Source organism: Pelodiscus sinensis, chromosome 1 (assembly GCF_052426305.1).
Source record: "Pelodiscus sinensis isolate ZL-2025 chromosome 1, ASM5242630v1, whole genome shotgun sequence".
NCBI classification, from domain to species: domain Eukaryota; kingdom Metazoa; phylum Chordata; order Testudines; family Trionychidae; genus Pelodiscus; species Pelodiscus sinensis.
In genome coordinates this window covers 351,154,826-351,178,985 of record NC_143052.1, presented here as the reverse complement: position 1 = coordinate 351,178,985, position 24,160 = coordinate 351,154,826, and the positions used below count along the sequence as shown (strand labels likewise).

Sequence of the window (24,160 nt, the reverse complement as noted above, 5' to 3'; positions counted from 1 at the left end):
GATCAGCGGCTGATTCCAGGAAGCCCGGGGCAGAGCAACTCTGCCTCGGGCTTCCTGTAGTCAGCCGCTGGTCAGTTTCAGCGGTGGCTGAATCTGGATGCCAGTTCCGACTTACATACAGATTCAACTTAAGAACAAACCTACCGTCCCTATCTTGTACGTAACCCGAGGACTGCCTGTAGAGTAAAGAATAAAATTTTCAGACACATAGATTAACATAGTTTGTTGGGGGAAAGTCAATATGGTTTCTATAAAGGGAAACCATGTTTTACTAATCTACTAGAGTTCTTTGAGGGGAGGGGAAGGGTCAACAAGCATGTGAACAAGGGAGATCCAATGTATACAGTATAGTTATGTTTCCTGGAAGTCTTTGACAAGCTTGCTCACCAAAGGCCCTTAAGTAAAGAAAATTGTCATGGAATAAGAGGGAAGATCCTCTCATGATTTGATAAGGGATTGAAAGATAGGAAACAAAGGATAGGAATAAGTGGTAAGTTTTCCAAGTGGAGAGAGGTAACTAGTGGGGTCTGTCCTGGGACCGATTCTATTCAATTTATTTATAAATGATCTAGAGAAAGAGGTAATCTATGAGGGTATGTCTACACTGCCACCCTAGTTCGAACTAGGGTGGCTAATGTAGGCATTCGAAGTTGCAAATGAAGCCTGGGATTTAAATATCCCGGGCTTCATTTGCATCTTGCCAGGCACCGCCATTTTTAAATCCCCCTTAGTGTGGACTCCGTGCCCGCAGCTACACGCGGCATGGAGTAGGTAGTTCGAATTAGGCTCTCTAATTCGAACTACCAGTACACCTCGTTCCACGAGGAGTAACAGTAGTTCGAATTAGAGAGCCTAATTCGAACTACCCACTCCGTGCTGCATGTAGCCGCGGGCACGGAATCCGCACTAAGGGGGATTTAAAAATGGCGACTCCTGGCAAGATGCAAATGAAGCCCAGGATATTTAAATCCCGGGCTTCATTTGCAACTTCGAATGCCTACATTAGCCACCCTAGTTTGAACTAGGGTGGCAGTGTAGACGTACCCTGTGGTGTTAAAATTTGCAGACGATACCAAACTGTGGAAGATAGCTAAGACCAAAACAGACTGTGAAGAGCTTCGAAAAGATCTCACCAAGTTAAGTGATTGGGCAACAAAATGGCAAATGAAATTTAATGTTGATAAAGGCAAAGTAATGCACATTGGAAAAAATAAACCCAGCTATATATACAATAAGATGGAGACTAATTTAACTACTCAAGACAAAGAGATCTTGGAGTCATTGTGGATAGTTCTCTGAAAACATCCACTCTGTGTGCAGCGGCAGTCAAAAAACAAATAGAACGTTAGGAATCATTGAAAAAGGAATAGAGAATAAGATGGAGAAGATCTATTGTCTCTCTATAAAAACCTGGTACAGCTACATCCTGAATACTGCGTACAGATGTGGTCACCTCATCTCAAAAAAGATACCTTGGCATTGGAAAAGAGAAGGGCAACAAAAATTATGAGGGGTTTGGAATGGGTCCCATATGAAGAGAGATTAAAAAGACTGGGACTTTTCATTTTAGGAAAAAGGAGACTAAAGGGGGATATGATAGACATCTATGAAATCATGACTGGCGTGGAAAAAGTGAAGAAGGAAAAGTTGTTTATTTATTCCCACAATATAAGAACGAGGGGTCACCAAATAAAATTAATAGGCTGCAGGTTTAAAACAAACAAAAGGAAGATTGTCTTCACTCAGCATAGTTAGCCTGTGGAACTCCTTGCCAGAGGATGCAGTGAAGGCTAATACTTTAACAGGGTTCAAAAAAGAGGTAGATAGATTCATGGAGGTTAGGTCCATCAATGGCTATTAGCTAGGATGGGTCGAAATGGTGTCCCTAGCCTCTGTTTGTCTGGAAATGGATGACATGAGAGAGATCACTTGAGGATTACATGATGTGTTCCCTCCCTCTGGGACATCTGGTATTGGCCACTGTTGTCAGACAGGTTAGTGGGCTAGATGGACCTTTGGTCTGATCCAGTATGGCCCTCCTTATGTTCTTATGAATGCTATTTATCATTTTTGTTTTGGAGTTAGATTCAGGTTATTACTAGAATAAGTTTGTTCTTGGAGGTTCCCAATGCATACCATTAAATGTGTACAGGGCCAGACAGATGGAGGCCCTGCCATTTTATATTTCTTTAGAAGCAAGGGACTGCAGGAAGGGGGTGAATAGGTGATCCTCAACTATCCAAATCTACCCCGGGATACTCAGGATCTTCTTTAATGTTAAAAACATTAGGCGCCCAGGAACACAGGTGAGAGTTGCCTGCTACCAAAGAACCAAGGGGGTAACAAGAGGTTACACTTATTTCTAATGGCATTTGAGGTTAGCAGTGAATGGCCACATTTTCGTAGAATCATAGAGCTGGAAGAGACCTCAGAAGGCCATCAAGTCAAGCCACCTGTCCAAGGCAGGACCAATCCCAATTAAATCAATCCAGCCAGGGCTTTGTCAAGCTGAGACTTAAAAACCTCTAGGGATGGAGACTCCACTACTTCCCTAGGTCACCCATTCCAGTGCTTCAACACCCTCCTAGTGAAATAGTGATCTAGTGCAGATTTGTTCTTATTCTAACAGATAGGGTATGTCTAGACTACATGGCTCTGTCGACGGAGCCATGTAAACTAGTTTACCTGGCACAGGGAAAGAAACGGGGATTTAAATAATCCCCGCTTCATTAAATAAACATGGCCGCCATGCTGTGCCGACGATCAGCTGATCCAGCACAGCGCGGTAGTCTAGACACAGACTGGTCGGCTGGGGAAGCCTTTGCCAACCAATCCTCTAAGCCTGAGCGTCAACACAGCGTGGAGGCCATATTTATTTTACTTTGCCTATGCTGGGTAAACTAGTTTAAACGGCGCCATCGATGGAGCCGTATAGTCTAGACATACCCATAGAAGCAGCAAAGAAGGAGTGACCAGGAAACGATCATTATAGTCTTCTCCCCAGCATCATCCAAGATGTGATTGAGAACTTAAACCCATCACAGCTCTGTTTGGTTGTTCTAAGGCACATCAGCCACAGGCAAACCTCTTCACGGCTGCTCCAAGCATCCAAAGTCTCCACCAAACCATGACCAAAGGGAAATATCAGACAACCTGCGTCTTCAAGGGCTGAGCACAGCGGAAGGACCGAGTACTGCACATGATTCAATCACTTGGATGTGTGATAGCAATTGACATTTGAATTGTTACACCAACGCCAGCATGAAATCTCAGCATCTACTTTTGACATCTGTGACCATGGGCATGGCTAGCGTTAAAAGTAACTCAAAAATTGACTGTGTAAAGTGGAAAGTTATTTGATTCAAAGACGGTGGTGACACACAGCACTCCGACTCTCACCAAAAAGCTCAAGTAGAATGTTATCAATGCCCACAGCAGCTTTCCACCTCCAACCTTTGGATTATCCTCCAGGCTTACTAAAGGATTTTAGTTTGAAAAATCTAGCAAATTTTGTTCCAGGACAACTGCTGATACTATAGAGAAATCCAGCATCATAGTTCCTTTCTTTATCTTTGGTTCTCTGAGGCGACGTCTAGACTACAGGCTTCTTTCAGAAGAAGCTTTTCTGGAAGATATCTTCCAAAAAACTTCTTGTGAATAAAGTGTCCACACACAAAAACGCATAAAAAAACTGATCTGCTTTTTCAAAAGATCATGTCCACATTAAATAGCTGCTCTTTCACATGTAAGCTGTGATTGCTATGGATGGAATGGTCGCCAGGGCACCTGTGCTTTTTCCTTTTACCTCTTCTTCCGAAATAATTCCCTCTTCCTCATCCACACATACAATTTTCCGAAAGAGCTCTTTCAGAAAAAGGCTTCTTCCTCAAAGAAAGAGGTTTGCTAATGTCGGAAAAGCCCCTCTGTTCTTTCAATATTCTTCTGAAAGTGCAGCTTCAGTGTGGACTCACAAAAAGTCATTTTCCGTCAGGAAATACAGTATCTTCTGGTGGCCTCGAAGTCAAAGAAACGCTAAGTGCCAGATGCATGGAGGTGGAGGCTGATGAGTAATATTGATGATCAGAAAGAGACAACTGAACAACAGAGTCATTCTGTGCTAAGACCAGGGAGGTTGTGGAATCTCCATCTGTGGAGATATTTAAGAGTAGATTAGATAAATGTCTATCAGGGATGGTCTAGACAGTATTTGGTCCTGCCATGAGGGAAGGGGACTGGATTCAATGACCTCTTGAAGTCCCTTCCAGTCCTAGTATTCTATGATTGGGTATGAGGAGCATCTGAGACTGTGAATTTCCACATCGCTGAGCTGAAGCGAAGAGGGGTAAAAGCACAAGTCTTTCATGAAGAGGTCTCCTTTCCCCTTCTTGTCCTGCCGCTTTGGGTCAGTGACCCCAGGCGATCACCTTCTGCAGATGTATTTACCCACTTTGGCACGAAGCTCTTTTGTTTTGACCCCATAGATGATGGGGTTGAAAATGGGAGGGACGAGGACATAGATGTTGGCAAAAGTGATATGTGCTTGGGAAGGGATGCTCTGGCCAAATCTTTGTGTCAGGAAGGAGAAGAGGCAGGAAGTGTAAGACACCAGGATGACACAAAGGTGGGCTGTGCAGGTGTTCAGGGCTTTCTGGTGGGCTGTCTTGGAGGAGATTCTGAGGACAGCTCTGATGATCAGTCCATAGGACAGAGCAATAAGCGTCAGGTCTAACCCCGTGACTGCAAATGCTGACACCAGTCCATACATCCGATTGACTGTGGTGTCCCCACATGACACCTTTGCCACAGCTATGTGCTCGCAGTATGTATGGGGGATGATGCGGTTGGCACAGAACGGCAGCCTGCTCAGGAGCAGGGGCAGAGGTAAAACCAGGAGAACAGCTCTTATCAAACACACTAGCCCCAGATTAACTACTCGTGCATTGCTGAGGATGGTAGTGTATCTCAAAGGGTTACTTATGGCAATGTAGCGATCGAAAGCCATTGTTACAAGAACGGCTGATTGCATCACAATAACCATATGAAGGAAAAACATCTGGGTGAGGCAGCCACCCACAGTAATGTCTTTCAGATTGAACCACAATATACACAGTGTCTTCGGGATGACCGAGGTGGACATGCTGATGTCGGTGAGCGCCAGGAAGCAGATCAACAGGTACATTGGCTTGTGCAGGCTCTGCTCTTTGCCTACAATAAAGAGAACCATGAAATTTCCCAACAGGCCAATCGTGTAGCAGGCACAGAAGGGGATGGCAATCCAGATGTGGGCTGCTTCCAGGCCAGGGATGCCCATTAGGATCAATGCAGAAGGTTTAGAAGAGGTTAGGTTGAAGTTAGCCATGAGGTGGCCGATGCATGGATTGGGCTCAGAATCCTCCAGAGACCTGTGAAGAGAGAGACACACAGTGAGGGGGTTACACATTTCATAAGAATTGATGCGGTTAAGATTTTGTCCATACTTCCCATCTAGAAAAGGGGTTGATCAGTGAGCTGGTGACATTTGAAGGTATCTCCAGATTCTTTAGCTCAGGGTCAGTAGAAGTCCTCAGAGGGAACTGAGCAAGCCAGGGGAGTGGGCGGCTGAGGGCTGAGGAACCGCAGTGTCGATCACTGTAACACAAGTGCCCATTGGAGGGAAAAACGTGACCTCCTCACACACCCAGCAAGGTTCTAATTGAACTGTATGGACTCAGACAGCGGCTTGGGCATCATGGCGCATGGGTGTGGGCGTAAGCACGGTGCTTATATGGCCAGAAACTGCACAAAACACGGGGAGTCAGGCCAGTGGTGGGGGAATGGGGATCCTACAGAAAATTCAAGGCCACAAAATTGGTTAGTCAATACCTCACCCTCCTCTGGATGCCCCTGTGCATTGTTGGGCACCCTTCCCCCTCAGCGTACTGCAGAACTAGCAGGGGTCAGAGAATGAGCAAAATCTGGGGAATGCTGCTGTGGAGAGGGGTTGAAAAGACTTGGGATTGTTACCTTATAAAGGGGATGAATAAGAGGGGACATGAGACAATTTCTAGCCCTGCCACACAGTGATATCCCTTCCCTAGCACCAAAACCAGGTGCCAGACACCACAGTCAGAGCTTGCCAAAATATCTCCTCAGATTAGTTTATACTCAGTGTCTGCCTGCACTGGTAAACAGGGGAGTTTGGCCTGACCTGCCTGCCTGGGGATGAAGGGAACCACATAGGCAGCTCAGCCTGTGCAGGGGAGGAGAGAGGCATAGGCCCAGGAGGAGGGAGAGAGGACCTGGGGACCTCAAAGAGGCACAAGGAATTTCCTTCAAATGACACAACACTTTAGCGTATGGCAGCTCCTGTTAGCAACCCAGACAAACCAAACCGCGGCTGCTCCTCCATGGTGCTGACATGGTAGCGAAGCTTCATGCTCATGTAGGGAGGGGTGGTCTGTTGGAGTTGGTGTTAGACACATTCTGCTGCCATGTGCTCCATGATACATCACTGCCTGAGATACCACATGCCACAGGGGGGCTCGTGACACCTCTTTGGACTGTGCATGAGGCAGGCTGCTCATTCCCCAGTTCGCTCGGTTTCAGGATCCCGCCTCACTGGCAATTGCTTGTCCCACTACCCCTGTGCATTCCTGCACCTACCCCACAAAGGTTTCTACAAGCATCAAATTTCTTGAGCCAGGCACGTGTTATTTTTATAGCCTTTTCATAGAATCATAGAATACTAGGACTGGAAGGGACCTCGAGAGGTCATCGAGTCCAGTCCCTGCCCTCATGGCAGGACCAAATACTGTCTAGATCATCCCTGATAGACATTTATCTAACCTACTCTTAAATATCTCCACAGATGGGGATTCCACAACCTCCCTGGGCAATTTATTCCAGTGTTTGACTACGCTGATAGTTAGGAACTTTTTCCTAATGTCCAACCTAAACCTCCCTTGCTGCAGTTTAAGCCCATTGCTTCTTGTTCTATCCTCAGAGGCCAAGATGAACAAGTTTTCTCCCTCCTCCTTATGACACCCTTTTAGATACCTGAAACCTGCTATCACGTCCCCCCTCAATCTATCCCCTTTCCACTAGCATTCACTACGTAAGGCATTCCTTCAGACTTCTTGGTGAAGACCGAAACAAAGAAGTCATTAAGCATCTCTGCCATTTCCAAGTTTCCTTTTACTGTATCTCCCTCCTCACTGACCACTGGGCCTACCCTGTCCTTAGTCTTCCTCTCGCTTCTAATATATTTCTAAAAAGTCTTCTTGTTTCCCTTTATTCCCGTAGCTAGTTTGAGCTCATTTTGTGCTTTTGCCTTTCTAATCTTGCCCCTGCATTCCTGTGTTGTTGCCAATATTCATCCTTTGTAATTTATCCTACTTTCCATTTTTTATGAGACTCCTTTTTTATTTTTAATCATGCAAGATCCCGTGGTTAAGACAAGGCATTTTTTTGCCATATTTTCTATCTTTCTGACGCAGCGGAATAGCTTGCTTTGGGCCCTTAATAACGTCCTTTTGAAAAACTGCCAACTCTCCTCAGTCTTGATTCCCATGCAACCTTACCTACCAGGTTTCTGAGCTTACCAAAATCCGCCTTCCTGAAATCCATTGTCTCTATTTTGCTGTTCTCCCATCTACCCTTCCTTAGAATTGTGAACTCTATTGCTGCGTCTAGACTGGCATGATTTCGTGGAAATACTTTTAACGGAAAAGATTTTCCGTTAAAAGTATTTCCGCAAAAGAGCATCTAGATTGGCACTGATGCTTGTGCGCAAAAAGTGCTTTTGTGCAAAAGCATCTGTGCCCAGTATAGATGTGCTTTTGCTCAAGAAAGCTCCAATGGCCATTTTAGCCACCGGGCTTTCTTGCGCAAAAAATTAAGGTGCCTGTCTACACTGGCCCTCTTGTGCAAATATTCTTGCACAAGAGGGCTTATCCCTGAGCAGGAGCGTCAAAGTATTTGTGCAAGAAGCACTGAATTCTTACATTAGAACGTCAGTGCTCTTGTGCAAATTCAAGCGGCCAGTGTAGACAGCTGGCAAGTTTTTGCGCAAAAGCAGCCACTTTTGCGCAAAATCTTGCCAGTCTAGACGCACCCTATGAGTTCATGATCACTTTCACTCAAGCTGCCTTCCACTTTCAAATTTTCAACCGTTTCCTCCCTATTTGTTAGGATTAAATTTATAACAGCTTCCCCCTTGAAGCTTCAGAATTGTCATTCATGCTTAAATTTGACACTTTATGTATGGGTTTAAAAAAAGACTCTAATTATCTCACCCATTGCAAAGATAGCTTCCCCAATTATCACCCCTAATGTCATTACCTCACAGAAACTTCCCTTATTATCACCCCTATGTCATTACCTCACAGACACTAGCCTTCCTCCCTCACCCTCACTCTGTTCTAAAATTTGATTTGTCAATTTCACATGCATTCATTTTTTTGATTGGATCACTTTGGTATATATGGTCGTGCTGATTTTCTTTCACATATTGATCTGAGGAAGTGGGTCTGGCCCACGAAAGCTCAACACCTAATAAACCATCTTGTTAGTCTTTAAAGTGCTACATAGTTCTGTCTTTTGTTTCAGCTAGACCAGACTAACACGGCTGCATCTCTATCAGTATGGAGAAGAGCGTTTTGCTTCCGCGATGGGGAAAAGGGAGGGGAGAGGGAGGAGGATCAGGTTAAAGCACAGAGGAGACCAGAAGAGGAAAGGGGAGGGGAGAGGGAGGGAGATTGTGTCCTGGCCAACTGTTAAGCCCTGCAGCTGTACCAGACCTCCCGATTCTCCGGCAAATCTGATAATCCGGCAGCACCTAGGTCCAAAAGGTGCCGGATTATCAGAAGTCTACTATAATTGATTACCTACAGTTTTCCCAGGTAAATCGACTGGTGGTTCGGACAACACTAAACAGCTCAAGTCTTTGTGCTAGTGAACTCCTCTCCTGATTGTTCTTGCCTTGAAAACTGTCAATCTTAGAATCATAGAATCCGAGGGCTAGATGGGTTTGTCTACATGTCACCATTATTTCGAGATAACTAGTGTTATTTTGAAATAATAATGAGAGCACTGACACAGCTATTCCGTTTGTTCCAAAATTATTACAAAATGATGGACATCTTATTCCGAAATCTGTAAACCTCATGCTCAAGGTATAATGCCTATTCTGAAATAGCTATTACGAATCAAGGCAATTGTTGATGCTCCACTGCTGCTATTTCAAAATAGCCCCTCACCAGGGCCATTCTAAGTTATTCCTCCCCACTGTCTCCTGAGGCTCTAAATTGAGATAGCACGTCTACATTAGGGAAGACTTCCTCGAACTAATTTTGAGGCTTCCCTTCAGTGTAGATGTGCTATTTCAGAATAAGTATTCAGAATAAATGTGCAGTGTAGATGTATCCAAAGAGACCTCAAGAGTCATTGAGTCCAGCCCCCTGACCAAAGAAGGACCAGCCCCAACTAAATCATCCCATCCAGGGCTTTGTGAAGCCAGGACTTAAAAACCTCTAGGAACAGTGATTCCACCAAATCCAAGGTAACCCATTCCAGTGATTCACCAACCTCCCAGGGAAATAGCTTTTCCTAATATATGAACTAGACCTCCCCCACTGTAGTTTAAGACCATTGCTCTTAGTTTTGCCACCCATCACTACTGAGAAGAGCCTCTCTCCATCCTCTTTGGAACCTCCCTTCAGGAAGATGAAAGCTAAGCTCTAACATTATTGTAGAAACAGGCAACTCACTGAAATCCTGCTCAGCAGAGGGAGGAAATCTTCCAGTGACAGGGACGCCGAGCCCTGTGCCCCAGCATAGGAGTCTCACACGTCTGACTCTTCGTGCACTGCAGAGCAACCTTTATGATTCAGTGCAGCCCCTGAGGAAACTCATGTTGTCCTGGATACCCAGAGAATTCCCCGAGCAGGAGACGAGCAGAAAGCATAATGTGGCACATTCAGCCTGCGAGCCTCTTCTGGGAGGGATGAAACTATTTGCCAAACTCAGGTGCTCAGACTGTCAGGGGAAACGCCTTTGCCTTGCAAACTGGATAGAGGGATCTGGAGCTACTGAAACCCCAGAGCAGAGGAAGAGGCAAGGCTGAGATGTGCTCCCGGGCGTATCAGCATTACGGGGCTGCTGCCCATCCCCCTCGAGAGGGAGTGTCCCCTCCTCCTCTCCTGGCTGAGAAGCCCGGCGCTGAATCCTTGGGACTGTGACCTGCAATGGAGCTGCTCTTGTACGTCCTTTGTCCAAGCACTGAGTGACAGCCACCCCTCTCGTACGGCCTCTGTGTGACCGAGGGCAGCACAATGTGCCCCTGCTTTGTCCTAGCTCCCCTAGTGCAATATTGTGCTGAGGGCAGGAGCAGCCTCCTGACCCTTCAATGATCAGCACGTGCCCCAAAGCCTGTGGACTGCACCAGCCATATTTAGGACAGGGAAGGTGCAGGGAGATGTTCAGAGGATCAGACTTGATGGAGGAGCCCAATGCCCATCTGCATTCTGGTTCTCAAAGACACACGGGCAGTCGGCACCAATTGGGAGGGAGGGTGTTCTGAGACCGGGCTTGAAATATCAGGATTCTAAAACACCAGGGCCCTGGTTCTACTCTGTGGGAGGCCAGTGTCCATCTGGGGTGCAATACTTTGGCCTTTCAACATCCTCTGTCAAAGAGTTCCACAAGATGGATAAATTGTTCCTGCAGACAGGTCCGTCAATGGCGACTAGCCAGTAGGGGCCGGGAGGATGGCCTACGCTCTGTTCGCCAGAAACTTGAAATGGGCAACTGGGAATGTATTATCTGTTGTGTTCTTGCCCTCTGTAGCTCCTGGCATTGTCCAGACAGAAATCAAGACACAGAGCTACATGGACATTTGGGCTGCGTCTAGACTACATGGCTCTGTTGAAGGAGCCATGTAGATGAGTTTACTAGACATAGCAAAATGAAGCAGCGATTTTCATAATAACCGCTTCATTTATATCAAAACGGCCGCCGCGCTGTGCCTATCAGCTGATTGTCGGCACAGAGCGGTAGTCTAGACGGGGATCAGCCGACCCCAGAACCCTTTGTCGTCAGATCCTGTAAGCCTCATTTCACAAGATCACGCTGGGCCGATCCTTTAGAATCTAAACTCTAAGGCTGCAGCTAGACTGGCAAGTTTTTCCGCAAAAGCAAATGCTTTTGCGGAGAAACTTGCCAGCTGTCTACACTGGCCGCTTTGAATTTGCGCAAGAACACTGACGATCTAATGTAAGATTGTCAGTGTTCTTCCGCAAATACAATGACTCTCCCATTCGGGAAAAAGCCCTCTTGCGCAAATGCTTTTGCGCAAGAGAGCCAGTGTAGACAACTGAGAACCATTTTGCGCAAAAAAGCCCCAATGGCAAAAATCGCGATCAGGGCTTTCTTGAACAAAACCGCGTCTAGATTGGCACGGACGTTTTTCCACAAAAAGTGCTTTTGCGCAAAACCGTCCGTGCCAATCTAGACGCTCTTTTCCACAAATGCTTTTAACGGAAATACTTTTCTCGTTAAAAGTATTTCCGCAAAAGAGCGTCTAGATTGGCACGGATGCTTTTGCGCAAAAGCATCCTTGCCCAGTATAGACGCGCTTTTGCGCAAGAAAGCTCCGATGGCCATTTTAGCCATCGGGCTTTCTTGCGCAAAAAATTAAGGTGCCTGTCTACACTGGCCCTCTTGCACAAGAGGGCTTTTCCTTGAGCGGGAGCATCAAAGTATTTGCGCAAGAAGCACTGAATTCTTACATTAGAACGTCAGTGTTCTTGCGCAAATTCAAGCGGCCAATGTAGACAGCTGGCAAGTTTTTGCGCAAAAACAGCTGCTTTTGCGCAAAATCTTGCCAGTCTAGATGCACCCAAAAGGTATATTAATAAAAGAAAGAAAAAGTTGGGAGTAAGATTGTTAATACATCAATTCTGATACATCGATCACCGAGTGCTGGATGCAGGTGGTTAGCAAAGATAGTACAAACTGCTAGCTCAACAGTCTTTAGTGTCAGCCTCAGAGGGGCCTTTGATGTTTCTTGCGTCTTCCAACTAGAACTAGTCACATGCAAGCAGTCCATTTCCACTGCTTCCTTCCAGACAGAAAACATTTTAAAAATACAAGAAGAGATTGTATTCCATAATTTCATCTACAAACGTCACACATGTACACAAGGATCATGCACAGAATCAGCAGAAAACAAACTTTCAGTAGACACCTTACATGGGCCCCTTTGCCCAAAATTTGGACCCAACTCCCACTAGTGAGCACAGCAAAGCCCTTGTTCAGAGCCAAAAATATTAAATTTATCCATGCCAGCTTTGACAATGGTCTGAAATCCAATTAACACTGATACAATGTAGGTATCCTTATTCCCCATAATGCAGGCATTTTGGCACTTAGCCATGAAAACAAAAAAAAAATGTAGCTGTGCCTCAGTTTCCCTTTTCACACAGCACACCAATCCTGGGATGCCTCTTCTCAGGTGAGAAGCTCCAAACTTAATTACAGGTATCAACAGTGAAATGTCAGTATCACAAGGCTTTTTTGACATACAGTGTGTCCGTGGGTACCTTTCTTAACAGTTTCCAGGGTTTTGGCACAAGATCGTGCACAGTGGACATTGTTACAATTCTTAGTAACAACAATACATTGGTTATGAAAGTTAACATAAGCAGTAGGGACAAATCCATCCCAAATGTACATTGACAATTCTGGCCTTTTAGATTTAAAAAAATTGCAGCCTTCCTGGGCAAACACAAGTCTTGCCCCTCCCCCATTGCCCTGTGGGTTTAAATTGTGAACTCTCCATCTTAACAAAGACAAAGGGCTGGCTCGGTGTGTCTCCCCTGCTTACAATAGCTATGGAATTCCCTTGCTCCCCATAGCTAATCAGGAAGCAAGAAGTCCAGACAATAACCTGGCACCCTGCTTTCAATCTCGTTTTCCATCTAGTTTTCCCGGTGGGCCACTGACTGCCTCAGGGCCTAGGAGAACTGGCCTGATAGACTTATAGGTTCCTTGTCCTTTCACAGAATCAGACTGGACACATTCATGTTTCAGCAACCCACACTTTCTAGCAAGCTGGTCAAACACAGTCACTTGGTCACCAGAAGGCTGTTTCATCTCCCTGACTGCTTCCACTCCGCCTGATACAACCTCCAATCCCTCTGCAACTTCCTCACCCTTGTCCACATTGGATCTTTTTAAACCTAAGTCACCTTCATCCCCATTCCTCCCCGCAGGATCCCCGCCTCACCCTGTCAGCCATTTGCCGCCTCAGGCCCCAGGGACTCGATCCTGCCCTCCCATCTCCTCAGTTCTATCCTGTAGACCAGTGTCCTCCTTTGTCTTTATATTGTCATATTCCCTCCTGCTGCCACTCCAGCCTCCAGTTCTGCTTCTCCTGGCCCCTTCCATCTCCTCCCCTTCTAATTTCACCCTCCTCCCCCTGCCTCATCTTTCCCACAGAGCTCTCTGACCAGCTCCCCTCAACTTCCCTTCAGCCACATCCCCCAGCCCATTCCACACAATCAACCTCCCTAGAAGGGAAAAAGGGGGCCACTCCCTTACTCTGCCCCTCACAAACCATTCACCCCTTCTTGACTCTCGCCCTAAGGAGACAAGGGCGCCCGCAACATGTCCTGCCACCCACAGGCCTTCGGGTTCTCCATATTACCCAGCTCTACACCCTCCAGTCTCACCAGGTCTAAGAGCCCAGTCTCCAACCAAAACCTGAGCATCTATACCACAATGAAATGGCTCCTTAGCCTGAGCCCCTCAAGCCAATGTCAGCTAACAGGGGCCTGCCACAGGTGTCTAATTGGGTGTTTCTGCACTGTGGGCCTTGGTAAGAGACAAGTAGACCCAGTACCTAAAACACACATTGTTTATTGAGTGATACTATGTTCCAGACAGGAGGAGAGGATGGATGTATGGCTCAGATCAGAAGAGACACCATCAAACGAAAACGAATCCAACATATCAGGAAATGGCAGATAACTAGCGACACATTTTAAAGTGCTTATACACAAACGCTAGAAGTCTATATAATAAAATGGGTGAACTAGAGTGCCTCATTTTAAAGGAGGGCATTGATATAATAGGCATCATGGAAATTTGGTGGAATGAGGATGATGAAAGGGATGCGGTCATACCAGGGTTCAAAATACTTCAGAAGGACAGACAAGGTTATGCTGCTGGGGGAGTGGCATTATACATGAAAGATAACGGATAATCAAATGAAGTAAAATCTTAAATCAGCTGAAATGTTCCATAGAATCTCAATGGATAGTAATTCCATGCTCCAATAATAAGAATATAGCAGCAAGGCTATATTATCGACCACCTGATAAGGGCAATTATAGTGACTATGAAAAGCTGAGAGAGATTAGAGAGGCTATCAAAATAAAAAGCTCAAAAATACTAGGGTATTTCAACTATCCCCATACTGACTGGGTACATGTCACCTCAGGATGGGACGCAGAGATAAAATTTCTTGATACCTTAAATGACTGCTTCTTGGAGCAGCTGGTTCTGGAACCCACAAGGGGAGAGGCAATTCTTGATTTAGTCCTAAGTGTAGCACAGGATCTGGTCCAAGAGGTAAATATAACTAGACCGCTTGGAAATAGTGGCCATAATGGAATCAAATTTAACATCCCTGTGGTGGGAAAAACACCTCAGCAGCCCAACACTGTGGCATTTAATTTCAGAAAGGGGAACTACACAAAAATGAGGAGGTTAATGAAATAGAAATTAAATGGTACGGTGAAAAAAGTTAAATCTCTGCAAGCTGCATGTAAACTTTCCAAAGACACCGCAATATTGCCAACTTAAATATATACCCCAAAATTAAAAAACACAGGTACGTCTACACTGGCATGATTTTCCGGAAATGCTTAAAACGGAACAGTTTTCCGTTATAAGTATTTCCGGAAAAAGAGCATCTACATTGGCAGGATGCTTTTCCGGAAAAGCGACCGTGGCCAATGTAGACGCGCTTTTCCGGAAAAAAGCCCCGATCGCCATTTTCACGATTGGGGCTTTTTTGCAGAAAAGACTACTGTGCTGTCTACACTGGCCCTTTTCCAGAACAGTTTTCCGGAAAAAGGACTTTTGCCCGAGCGGGAGCAACATAGTTTTTCAGAAAGGGGTCAGTGTAGACAGCTCGCAACTTATTCCGGAAAAGCGGCTGATTTTCTGGAATAAGTGGCCCAGGGTAGACACAGCCAGTCAGTAAGGGTATGTCCACACTATCCCCCTAGTTTGAACTAGGGAGGCTAATATAGGCATTTGAAGTTGCAAATCAAGCCCAGGATTTAAATATCCTGCGCTTGATTTGCATCTTCCTGGACGGTTGCCATTTTTTAAATTTACAAGTCCGGACTAACTGCCCTAGTCTGCATGCAGCAGGAATAACAGGTCGTTCGATTTAGGGGCTTTAATTCAAAATACCGGGTCTCTGCCACGTGTAGATGCGGGCAGTTAGTCCGGACTTGTAAATTTCAAAAATGGCGACCAGCCGGGAAGATGCAAATCAAGCACAAGATATTTAAATTCCGGGCTTGATTTTCAACTTCGAATGCCTACATTAGCCTCCCTAGTTCGAACGAGGGGGCTAGTGTAGACATACCCTCAGAGAACCAAAAAAGTGCCACCGTGGCTTAACAACCAGGTAACAGAAGCAGCGAGAAATAAAAAAGATACCTTTTAAAAAGTAGAAGTCAAATCCTAGTGAGGAAAATAGAAAAGAGCATAAACTTGGTCAAATTTAGTATAAAAATATAGTAAGAAAAGCCAAAAAGGAGTTTGGAGAACAGCTAGCCAAAAACTCAAAAAGTAATAGCAAAATGTTTTTAGGTTCAAAAGAAGCAGGGAACCTGCTAAACAACCCAGTGGGTCCCTGGGACGATTGAGATGCTAAAGGAGAACTCAAAGATGATACAGTCATTGCAGAGAAATAAAATTAATTCTTTGCGTCAGTCTTCATGGCTGAGGATATTGGGGAGTTTCCCAAACCTGAGCCATTCTTTTTCGGTGACAAATCTAAGGAATTATCCCAGATTGAGGTACCAGTAGAGGAGGTTTTGGAACAAATCGATAAACGGAACAGAAACAAGTCACCAGGACCAGAAGGCATTCACCCAAGAGTTCTGAAAGAACTCAAATGGGAAATTGCGGAACTATTAACTGTGGTTTGTAACCTAGCCTTTCAATCAGCTTTGGTACCAAATGACTGCAAGATAGCTAATGTGACGCCAATATTTTAAAAGGGCTATAGAGGTGATCCTGGTAATTACAGACTGGTAAATCTAACATCAGTACCAGGCAAATTATTTGAAAGTATAGTAAAGAATAAAATTGTCAGACACATAGAAGAGCATAATTTGTTGGGGAAAAGTCAATATGGTTTCTGTAAAGGGAAATCATGCCTTGCTAATCTAATAGGCTATGTCTACACTGGCCCCTCTTCCGGAAGGGGCATGTAAATTTCACGAGTCGTCGTAGGGAAATCCGCGGGGGATTTAAATATCCCCCGCGGCATTTAAATAAAAATGTCCGCCGCTTTTTTCCGGCTTTTAAAAAAGCCGGAAAAGAGCGTCGAGACTGGCCCCGATCCTCCGGAAAAAGTGCCCTTTTCCGGAAGGTCTTATTCCTACTTCAAAGTAGGAATAAGACCCTCCGGAAAAGGGCACTTTTTCCGGAGGATCGGGGCCAGTCTCGACGCTCTTTTCCGGCTTTTTTAAAAGCCGGAAAAAAGCGGCGGACATTTTTATTTAAATGCCGCGGGGGATATTTAAATCCCCCGCGGATTTCCCTACGACGACTCGTGAAATTTACATGCCCCTTCCGGAAGAGGGGCCAGTGTAGACATAGCCATAGAGTTCTTTGAGGGGGTCAACAAACATGTGGACAAGGGAGATCCAGTGTACACAGTATACTTAGATTTCCAGAAAGTCTTTGACAAGGTGCGCTCACCAAATGCCCATAAGTAAAGCAAATTGTCATGGAATAAGAGGGAAGGTCCTCTCATGATCTGATAACTGACTAAAAGACAGGAAACAAAGGGTAGGAATAAATTATAAGTTTTCAGATCGTTGCCTTCTACCAAATAACAGAGGGTATGTCTACACTGCCACCATAGTTCGAACTAGGGTGGCTAATGTAGGCATTCGAAGTTGCAAATGAAGCCTGGCCCACGAAAGCTCATCACCTAATAAACCATCTTGTTAGTCTTTAATGTGCTGCATAGTCCTTTCTTTTGTTTCAGCAAGATCAGACTAACACGGCTACATCTCTATCACTATTCTACATTAGAGTAATGAGACATTGGCTGTGAGGAGCATTTCCCAGCACTGAGGTGAAGCCAAACTGGGGCAAAGCACAATTACTTAATGAGGAGGATTCCTTTCCCCTTCTTGTCCTGCAGGTTTAGGGTCAGTGTCCCCAGGTGATCACCTTCTGCAGATGTATTTACCCAATTTGGCACGAAGCTCTTTGGTTTTGGCCCCATAGATGACGGGGTTGAACATGGAAGGGACAAGGAGATAAACGTTGGCAAAAGTGACGTGTGCTTGGGAAGAGATGCTCTGGCTGAACCTCTGTGTCAGGAAGGAGAAGAGGCAGGAAGTGTAAGATACCAGGATCACGCACAGGTGGGCTGTGCAGGTGTTGAGGGCTTTCTGGTGGGCTTTCTTGGAGGAGATTCTGATGACAGCCCTGATGATCAGTCCATAGGACAAAGCAATGAGTGTCAGATCTAACCCTGTGACTGCTAATGCCATCACCAAGCCATACGTCCGATTGACTGTGGTGTCCCCACACGATATCTTTGCCACAGCTATGTGCTCACAGTACGTGTGGGGGATGATGCGGTTGTCACAGAACGGCAGCCTGCTCAGGAGCAGGGGCATGGGCAAAACCAAGAGAACAGCTCTTATCAAACACACTAGCCCCAGATTAGCTACCCGGGCATTGGTGAGGATGGCGGTGTATCTCAGAGGGTTACTTATGGCAACGAAGCGATCAAAAGCCATTGCCCCAAGAACGGCTGATTGCATCACAATAGCAATGTGCAGGAAGAACATCTGGGTGAGGCAGCCACCCACAGTAATGTCTTTCAGATTGAACCACAATATACACAGTGTCTTCGGGATGACAGAGGAAGACATGCCGATGTCGGTGAGCGCCAGGAAGCAGAGCAGCAAGTACATTGGCTTGTGTAGGCTCTGCTCTTTGCCTACAATAAAGAGAACCATGAAATTTCCAAACAGGCCAATCGTGTAGCAGGCACAGAAGGGGATGGCAATCCAGATGTGGGCTGCTTCCAGGCCAGGGATGCCCATTAGGATGAATGCAGAAGCTTTAGAAGAGGTGAGGTTGAAGTTAGCCATGAGGTGGCCGATGCATGGATTGGGCTCAGAATCCTCCAGAGACCTGTGAAGAGAGAGACACACAGTGAGGGGGTTACACATTTTATAAGAAATGATGGGGTTAAGACTTTGTCCATACTTCACATCTAGAAAAGGGGTTGATCAGTGAGCTGGTGACAGTTGTATGCACCCCCAGGTTCTTTAGCTCAGAGTCAGAAGTCCTCAGAAGGAGCTGAGCAAGCCAGGGCTGTGTTTAGACTGGCAAGTTTCTCCAGAAAATCAGCCGCTTTTCTGGAAAAACTTGCCAGCTGTCTACACTAGCTGCTTGAATTTCCGCAAACGCACTGACTTCCTACTGTAAGAAATCAGTGCTTCTTGCAGAAATACTATTCTGTTCCCGTTCGGGTAAAAGTCCTTTTGGACAAAACTTTTGCGCAAAAGGGCCAGTGTAGACAGCTCAGATTTGTTTTTTGCAAAAAAGCGTCGATTGCAAAAATGGTGATCGGGGCTTTTTTGCGGAAAAGCACGTCTAGATTGGCACTGATGCTTTTCCGCAAATAGTGCTTTTGCGGAAAAGCGTCCGTGCCAATCTAGACGCTCTGTTCCAAAAATGCTTTTAATGGAAAACTTTTCCGTTAAAAGCATTTCCGGAAAATCATGCCAGTCTAGACGTAGCCCAGAGGTGTGGGTGGCTGAGGGCTGAGGAACTGCAGTGTCGATCACTGTAACACAAGTGCCCACTAGAGGGAAAAACGTGACCTCCTCACACACCCAGCAAGGTTGTGTTTGAACTGTATGGACTCAGAGAGGGGCCCGGGCTGTGTGGCGCACGGCTGTGGGAAACCCTGCTCATGGTGCAAGCACGGCCAGAAACTGCACAAAACATTCGGACCCAGGCTGGGGGCGGGGGAATGGGGAACCTACAGAAATTACAATGCCTCAAGACGAGTCAGTCAATGCTTCACCTTTCTCTGGATGCCCTTGTGCAGTGTTGGGCACCCTTCCCCCCAGCGTACTGCAGAACGAGCAGGGCTCAGAGAATGAGCAAAGGCCTAGGGAACGCTGCTGTGGAGAGGGGTTGAAAAAACTTGGGATTGTTACCCCACAAAGGGGATGGAAAAGAGGGGACGTGAGAAAATTTCTAGCCCTGCCACGGACAGAACTTGCAAAGATATCTCCTCAGACCAGGTTAACCTCAGTGTCTGTCTGCACTGGGCAAAGGGGGGAGACTAGCCTGACCTGCCTGTCTGGGGGTGAAGTGAACCCCATTGGCAGCTCAGTGTGTGCAGGGGAGGAGAGAGGGACAGGCCCAGAGGGAGGGAGAGAGGACATGGGGACCTCAAAGAGGCTCAAGGGGTTTCCATCAAATGCCACAAAGCTTTAGTGTATTGTAGCTCCTGTTCGCAGCCCAGACAGACCTACCTCAGGCTTCTCCTCCATGGTGCTGACGTGGTGACAAAACTCCAGTGGGGTTGCTCATGGGAGGAGGGTGATCTGGTCTGAGGGATAGGGAGTCTGCGTCAGAAACATTCTGCTGCCGTGTGCTCTGCGATACATCACTGCCCGGGATACCACATGCCCAGGAGGGCTCATGACACCTCTTTGGACTGTGCATGAGGCAAGCTGCTCATTCCCTATTTCACTTGGTTTCAGGATCCCGCCCCACTGTGATCTGGATACCGCATGTGCCCCTCTGCTCCCCCCACTCTGTGCATTCCTGGACCTACCCCAGAAAGGTTTCTGCCACCATCTAATTTCCTCTGAGTCAGGAACGTGCTGGTTTTTTTACAGCCTTTTGGTGCATCTCGTCCTCTCCACACCCAGGGATGCAGGGGAGGGACAGGGCAGATCCCTTTCCCTGCACAACACAATAATTGCTCTCATCTTATCCATTAGGCACAGTGCCTAGGGCCCACGATACTTTTAGGGACCCATGAAAATGTTTTAACTTCTTTTAAAATCAGAAGAAAAAAATGAACTTTTAGGCTGTGTCTACATTGGCCGCCTATTACGAAATAGGCATGCTAATGTAGAACTTTGGAAGAGGCAAATGCGCGGGGGATTTAAATATCCCCCGCGGCATTTGCATTTTCATGGCCGCCGCTTTTTTCCGGCTTGGAGATAAGCCGGAGAAAAGCGTCCAGACTGGCGCGATCCTCCGGAATAAAGCCGTATTCCGGAGGATCTCTTATTCCTACTTGCAAGCAGGAGTTTGTTTAAGTCTCTACACATTGATTTAGGGGGAACTCATGGTCCGGTTGGGGGTTTTACCACTGATCTCAGTGGCACCTGTCTCATCCTTAGTGGTTGGTTTTTGGATCCCAGCTGCAGAAAGCACAGTTTGGGATCCTGCTACTGAGAGCTCTAGTCTGCAGGATGCTGAAAGCATCAGAAAGAACCCCCAGTTTCCTTGGCACTCGGAGGGAACCAGGATTCCAAAACTCCAGGGCCTGGACTGTGCTCTCAGGGAGGCCAGAGTCAATCTGGAGTGACACTACAGGCAGAAGGGGGGAGCAGAATCTGGCCGTGTGTGGCCCATGCGTGTTGTGAAATCTCTGGTCACATAGACACCCAGCGTGGAGGCTTTGGCTGCGCTCCCTAGTAGGGGGAAGATTTGTCTGAACTGGGGAACATGAGTGAGCCAAAGGAATCTGCACATGCACTAGAAAAGGGAAGCCAGCGAGACAGAGGGAAGGACACAGTCAGAGACAAGGAATTGATCCGAAACACAATTCTTGGTCTGAACGCTTTCTAATAATTGTTTGCCTTCCGTTTTCCCAGGTAAATCGACTGGTGTTTCTGACAACACTAAACAGCTCAAGTCTTTGTGCTAGTGACTTCCTCTCCTGATTGTTCTTGCCTCGAAAACTGAAAAGCTTTGAATCGTAGACTCCCAGGGCTGGATGGGTTCATCTACACGGCACCGTTATTTCAAGATAAATAGCATTATTTCAAAATAACAATGTGAGTATCTATACCTCCATTGCTTCAAAATAATTTTGAAATAACAAACAGCTTATTCTGAAATCTGTACACTTCATTCTTGAGGAATAATGCCTATTCCAAAATTACTCTTTCAAAACGAGGCGTGTGTAGATGCTCCACTGCTGATATTTTTAAATAGCCCCTCACCAGGGCTATTCTAAGCTATTCCTCCCCAGTGCCTCCTGGGGCTCTGAATCAACATTGCACGTCTACATTAGGGAAGCCTGCCTCAGACTAATTCAGAGGCTTCCCTGCAGTATAAACCCACTATTTTAGAATAACTATTCAAAATAAATGTGAAATGTGGACATACCCGAAGAGAGTCATCGAGTCCAGCCCCCCTACCCAAAGAAGGACCAACCCCAACTAAATCATCCCAGCCAGGGATTTGTCAAGCCAGGACTTAAACACCTCTATGGATGGATATTCCACCACCACTAAGGAAACCCATCCCAATGCTTTCCCACCCTCCTACAAAAATAGTTTTTCCTAATATCCAACCCAGACCTCGCCCCAGTGTAATTTAAGACGATTGCTCCTTGTTCTGCCATCTGTCACCACTGAGAACAGCCGCTCTCCATCCTCTTTGGACTCTCCCTTCAGGAAGTTGAAAACTAAGCACTAACCTTATTGCAGAAATAGGTGACTCACTGAAATCCTGCTCAGCAGAGGGAGGAAATCTTCCAGCGTGACAGGGAGGCCGAGCCCTGAGCAGCAGCATAGGAATCTCACACGTCTGACTCTCCGTGTGCTGCAGAACGACCTTTATGGTTGCATTGCAGCCCCTGAGGAAACATGTGTTGTCCAGGTCACCCAGACAATTCCCTGGGCCCCGTGAGCAGGGGAAGAGCAGAAAACAGAATATGGCACATTCAGCCTGCGAGCCTCTCCTGGGAGGGAAGAAACGATTTGCCAACATCTGGTCCTCAGACCGTCAAGGGAAACTCCTTTGCATTGCAGACTGACAGAGGGATCTAGAGCTACTGAAACCCTGGAGAGAAGGGGAAGAGCCAAGGCTGAGATCCCGGGCGTATCAGCATTTCTGGGCTGCAGTCCATCCCCCTTGAGAGGGAGCGTCCCCTCCTCCTCTCCTAGCTGAGAAGCCCGGTGCTGAATCCCTGGGACTGTGATCTGCAATGGAGCTGCGTTTGTGCTCCTTTGTTCCGAGCACTGAATAACAGCCACTCTCCTCGGACGGCCTCTGTTACCGAGGGCAGCACAATGGGTCCCTGCTTTGTCCTAGCCCTCCTAGTGCAATATTGTGCCAACGCAGGAACAGCCTCCTCACCCCTTCAATGATCAGCACGTATCCTGAGGCCTGTGGACTGCACCAGCCATATTTAGGAGAGGCAAGGTGCAGGGAGATATTCAGAGGCTCATATTTGACGTAGGCGCTCAATGCCCATCTGCATTCAGTGGGACTCTGATTCTTAAAGGCACACGGGCAGTCGGCACCGATTGGGGGGTGTTCTGAAACCAGGCCTGAAATATCAGGATTCCAAAGCACCAGGGCCCTGATTGTGCTGTGTGGGAGGCCAATGTCCATGTGGAGTGAAATAGCTTAGCCTTTCAATGTCCTCTGTCAAACCATCCCACAGGATGGATAAAGTGTTCGTGAAGGTTGGTCCATCAATGGCGACGAGGCAGGAGGGGCAGGGAGGGTGTCCTAGACTCTGTTTCCCAAAAGCTAGAAATGGGCGACTGGGGATGGATCAACTGATGATTATCTATTCTGTTCTTGCCCTCTGAAGCTCCTGGTATTGTCCAGACAGAAGTCAAGATACAGAGCTACATGGGCCTTTGGTTTGCCCCAGTATGTCCGCTCTTATGACTAAGAGGGGATTTGATATCAATCTATCAATCTGTGACTGTTGCGGTAATAATGAATACAGCAGGGTTCCTTACTCCTACACATATCCCATTGCAGAGACACCTAACACATACAGGCTGGCTGCTAAAAGCTCCTCTTGCATCTTGGTTTGCACTTTGGTTTTCATCAAGTTCATCTGGGAAAACCGTCTTCCCACTGCAGCGTTGATATCAGGTAGCAGCAGCAACAGAACAGCAAATGGGTCAAGTTCATTAAATCTCTATCCCCAGCAAAATCCAAGATGTGTATAAGAACTTCAATCCAAAGAGCTCTACTTGTGTGTTCTGAGTACAACCCCAGGGAGCCACAAGGAAATCTCTCCACAGCTGCTCCAGGTATTCGGGGTCTCCACAAGGCCAGGACAAAAATGTGATATCGGCCAATATGGCTTGTGAAGGGCTGAGCCCAGTAGAAGCATTTGAAGCAGGGATTAAATTCTGTATGTGTTAAAAATACAGGGAACCCTCAGTCACCAACACTTACTCTTTGAGGGCAAAATGAGTTTTCAAGTAAATCAGCTAATTAGGAATGAATGCATTTGGCCTCTCTCCCTTAAAATTCCTTCTTCGTCATGTGTAGTCTACTGAACTCTCCTAAGTCCCCGTACAAAACAGAATACTTTACTGATAAAAGAGGAGCTCTAAGGGCATAGGACTACACTTTTGCAGATGGGATATTCTGCCCCTACTTTTAGGAGCAAATACTAAAATATTTCTGTTGGGATGCTGTGACAGAGGTCACTGGAGAGGTTATACTGAGAGTGAAGGAATGCTGCAAGGAAAATCCCCCAAACTGGTGGTTTAGTTTTATAATCAGATTCAAACCACTTACAAAACCAGATGTCACACCACACTTCTTACCAAAGAGCCAAAATGGTGTTCTGTTTAAGCAAACCAGCCATTGTCTCCCATCAAGTGAGCCTAGG

At 46.4% G+C, this 24,160-nt stretch overlaps 2 protein-coding genes across 2 annotated transcripts; both read right to left on the bottom strand.

Moving 5' to 3' along the window:
* Positions 1 to 4,420: 4,420 nt before the first annotated feature.
* On the bottom strand, positions 4,421 to 5,359 carry LOC112546761 (olfactory receptor 52D1-like). The gene has a single exon (XM_025187629.3). The coding sequence runs from the start codon at positions 5,357 to 5,359 to the stop codon at positions 4,421 to 4,423; it is 939 nt and encodes a 312-aa protein (XP_025043414.3).
* A 12,103-nt stretch (positions 5,360 to 17,462) lies between these two features.
* On the bottom strand, positions 17,463 to 18,401 carry LOC102464006 (olfactory receptor 52D1-like). The gene has a single exon (XM_025187630.3). The coding sequence runs from the start codon at positions 18,399 to 18,401 to the stop codon at positions 17,463 to 17,465; it is 939 nt and encodes a 312-aa protein (XP_025043415.3).
* Positions 18,402 to 24,160: the final 5,759 nt, after the last annotated feature.

Bases quoted from the DNA above. Each gene is read 5' to 3' on its own strand.
- LOC112546761 (XM_025187629.3), bottom strand. From the start codon at position 5,359: ATGGCTAACTTCAACCTAACCTCTTCTAAACCTTCTGCATTGATCCTA.
- LOC102464006 (XM_025187630.3), bottom strand. From the start codon at position 18,401: ATGGCTAACTTCAACCTCACCTCTTCTAAAGCTTCTGCATTCATCCTA.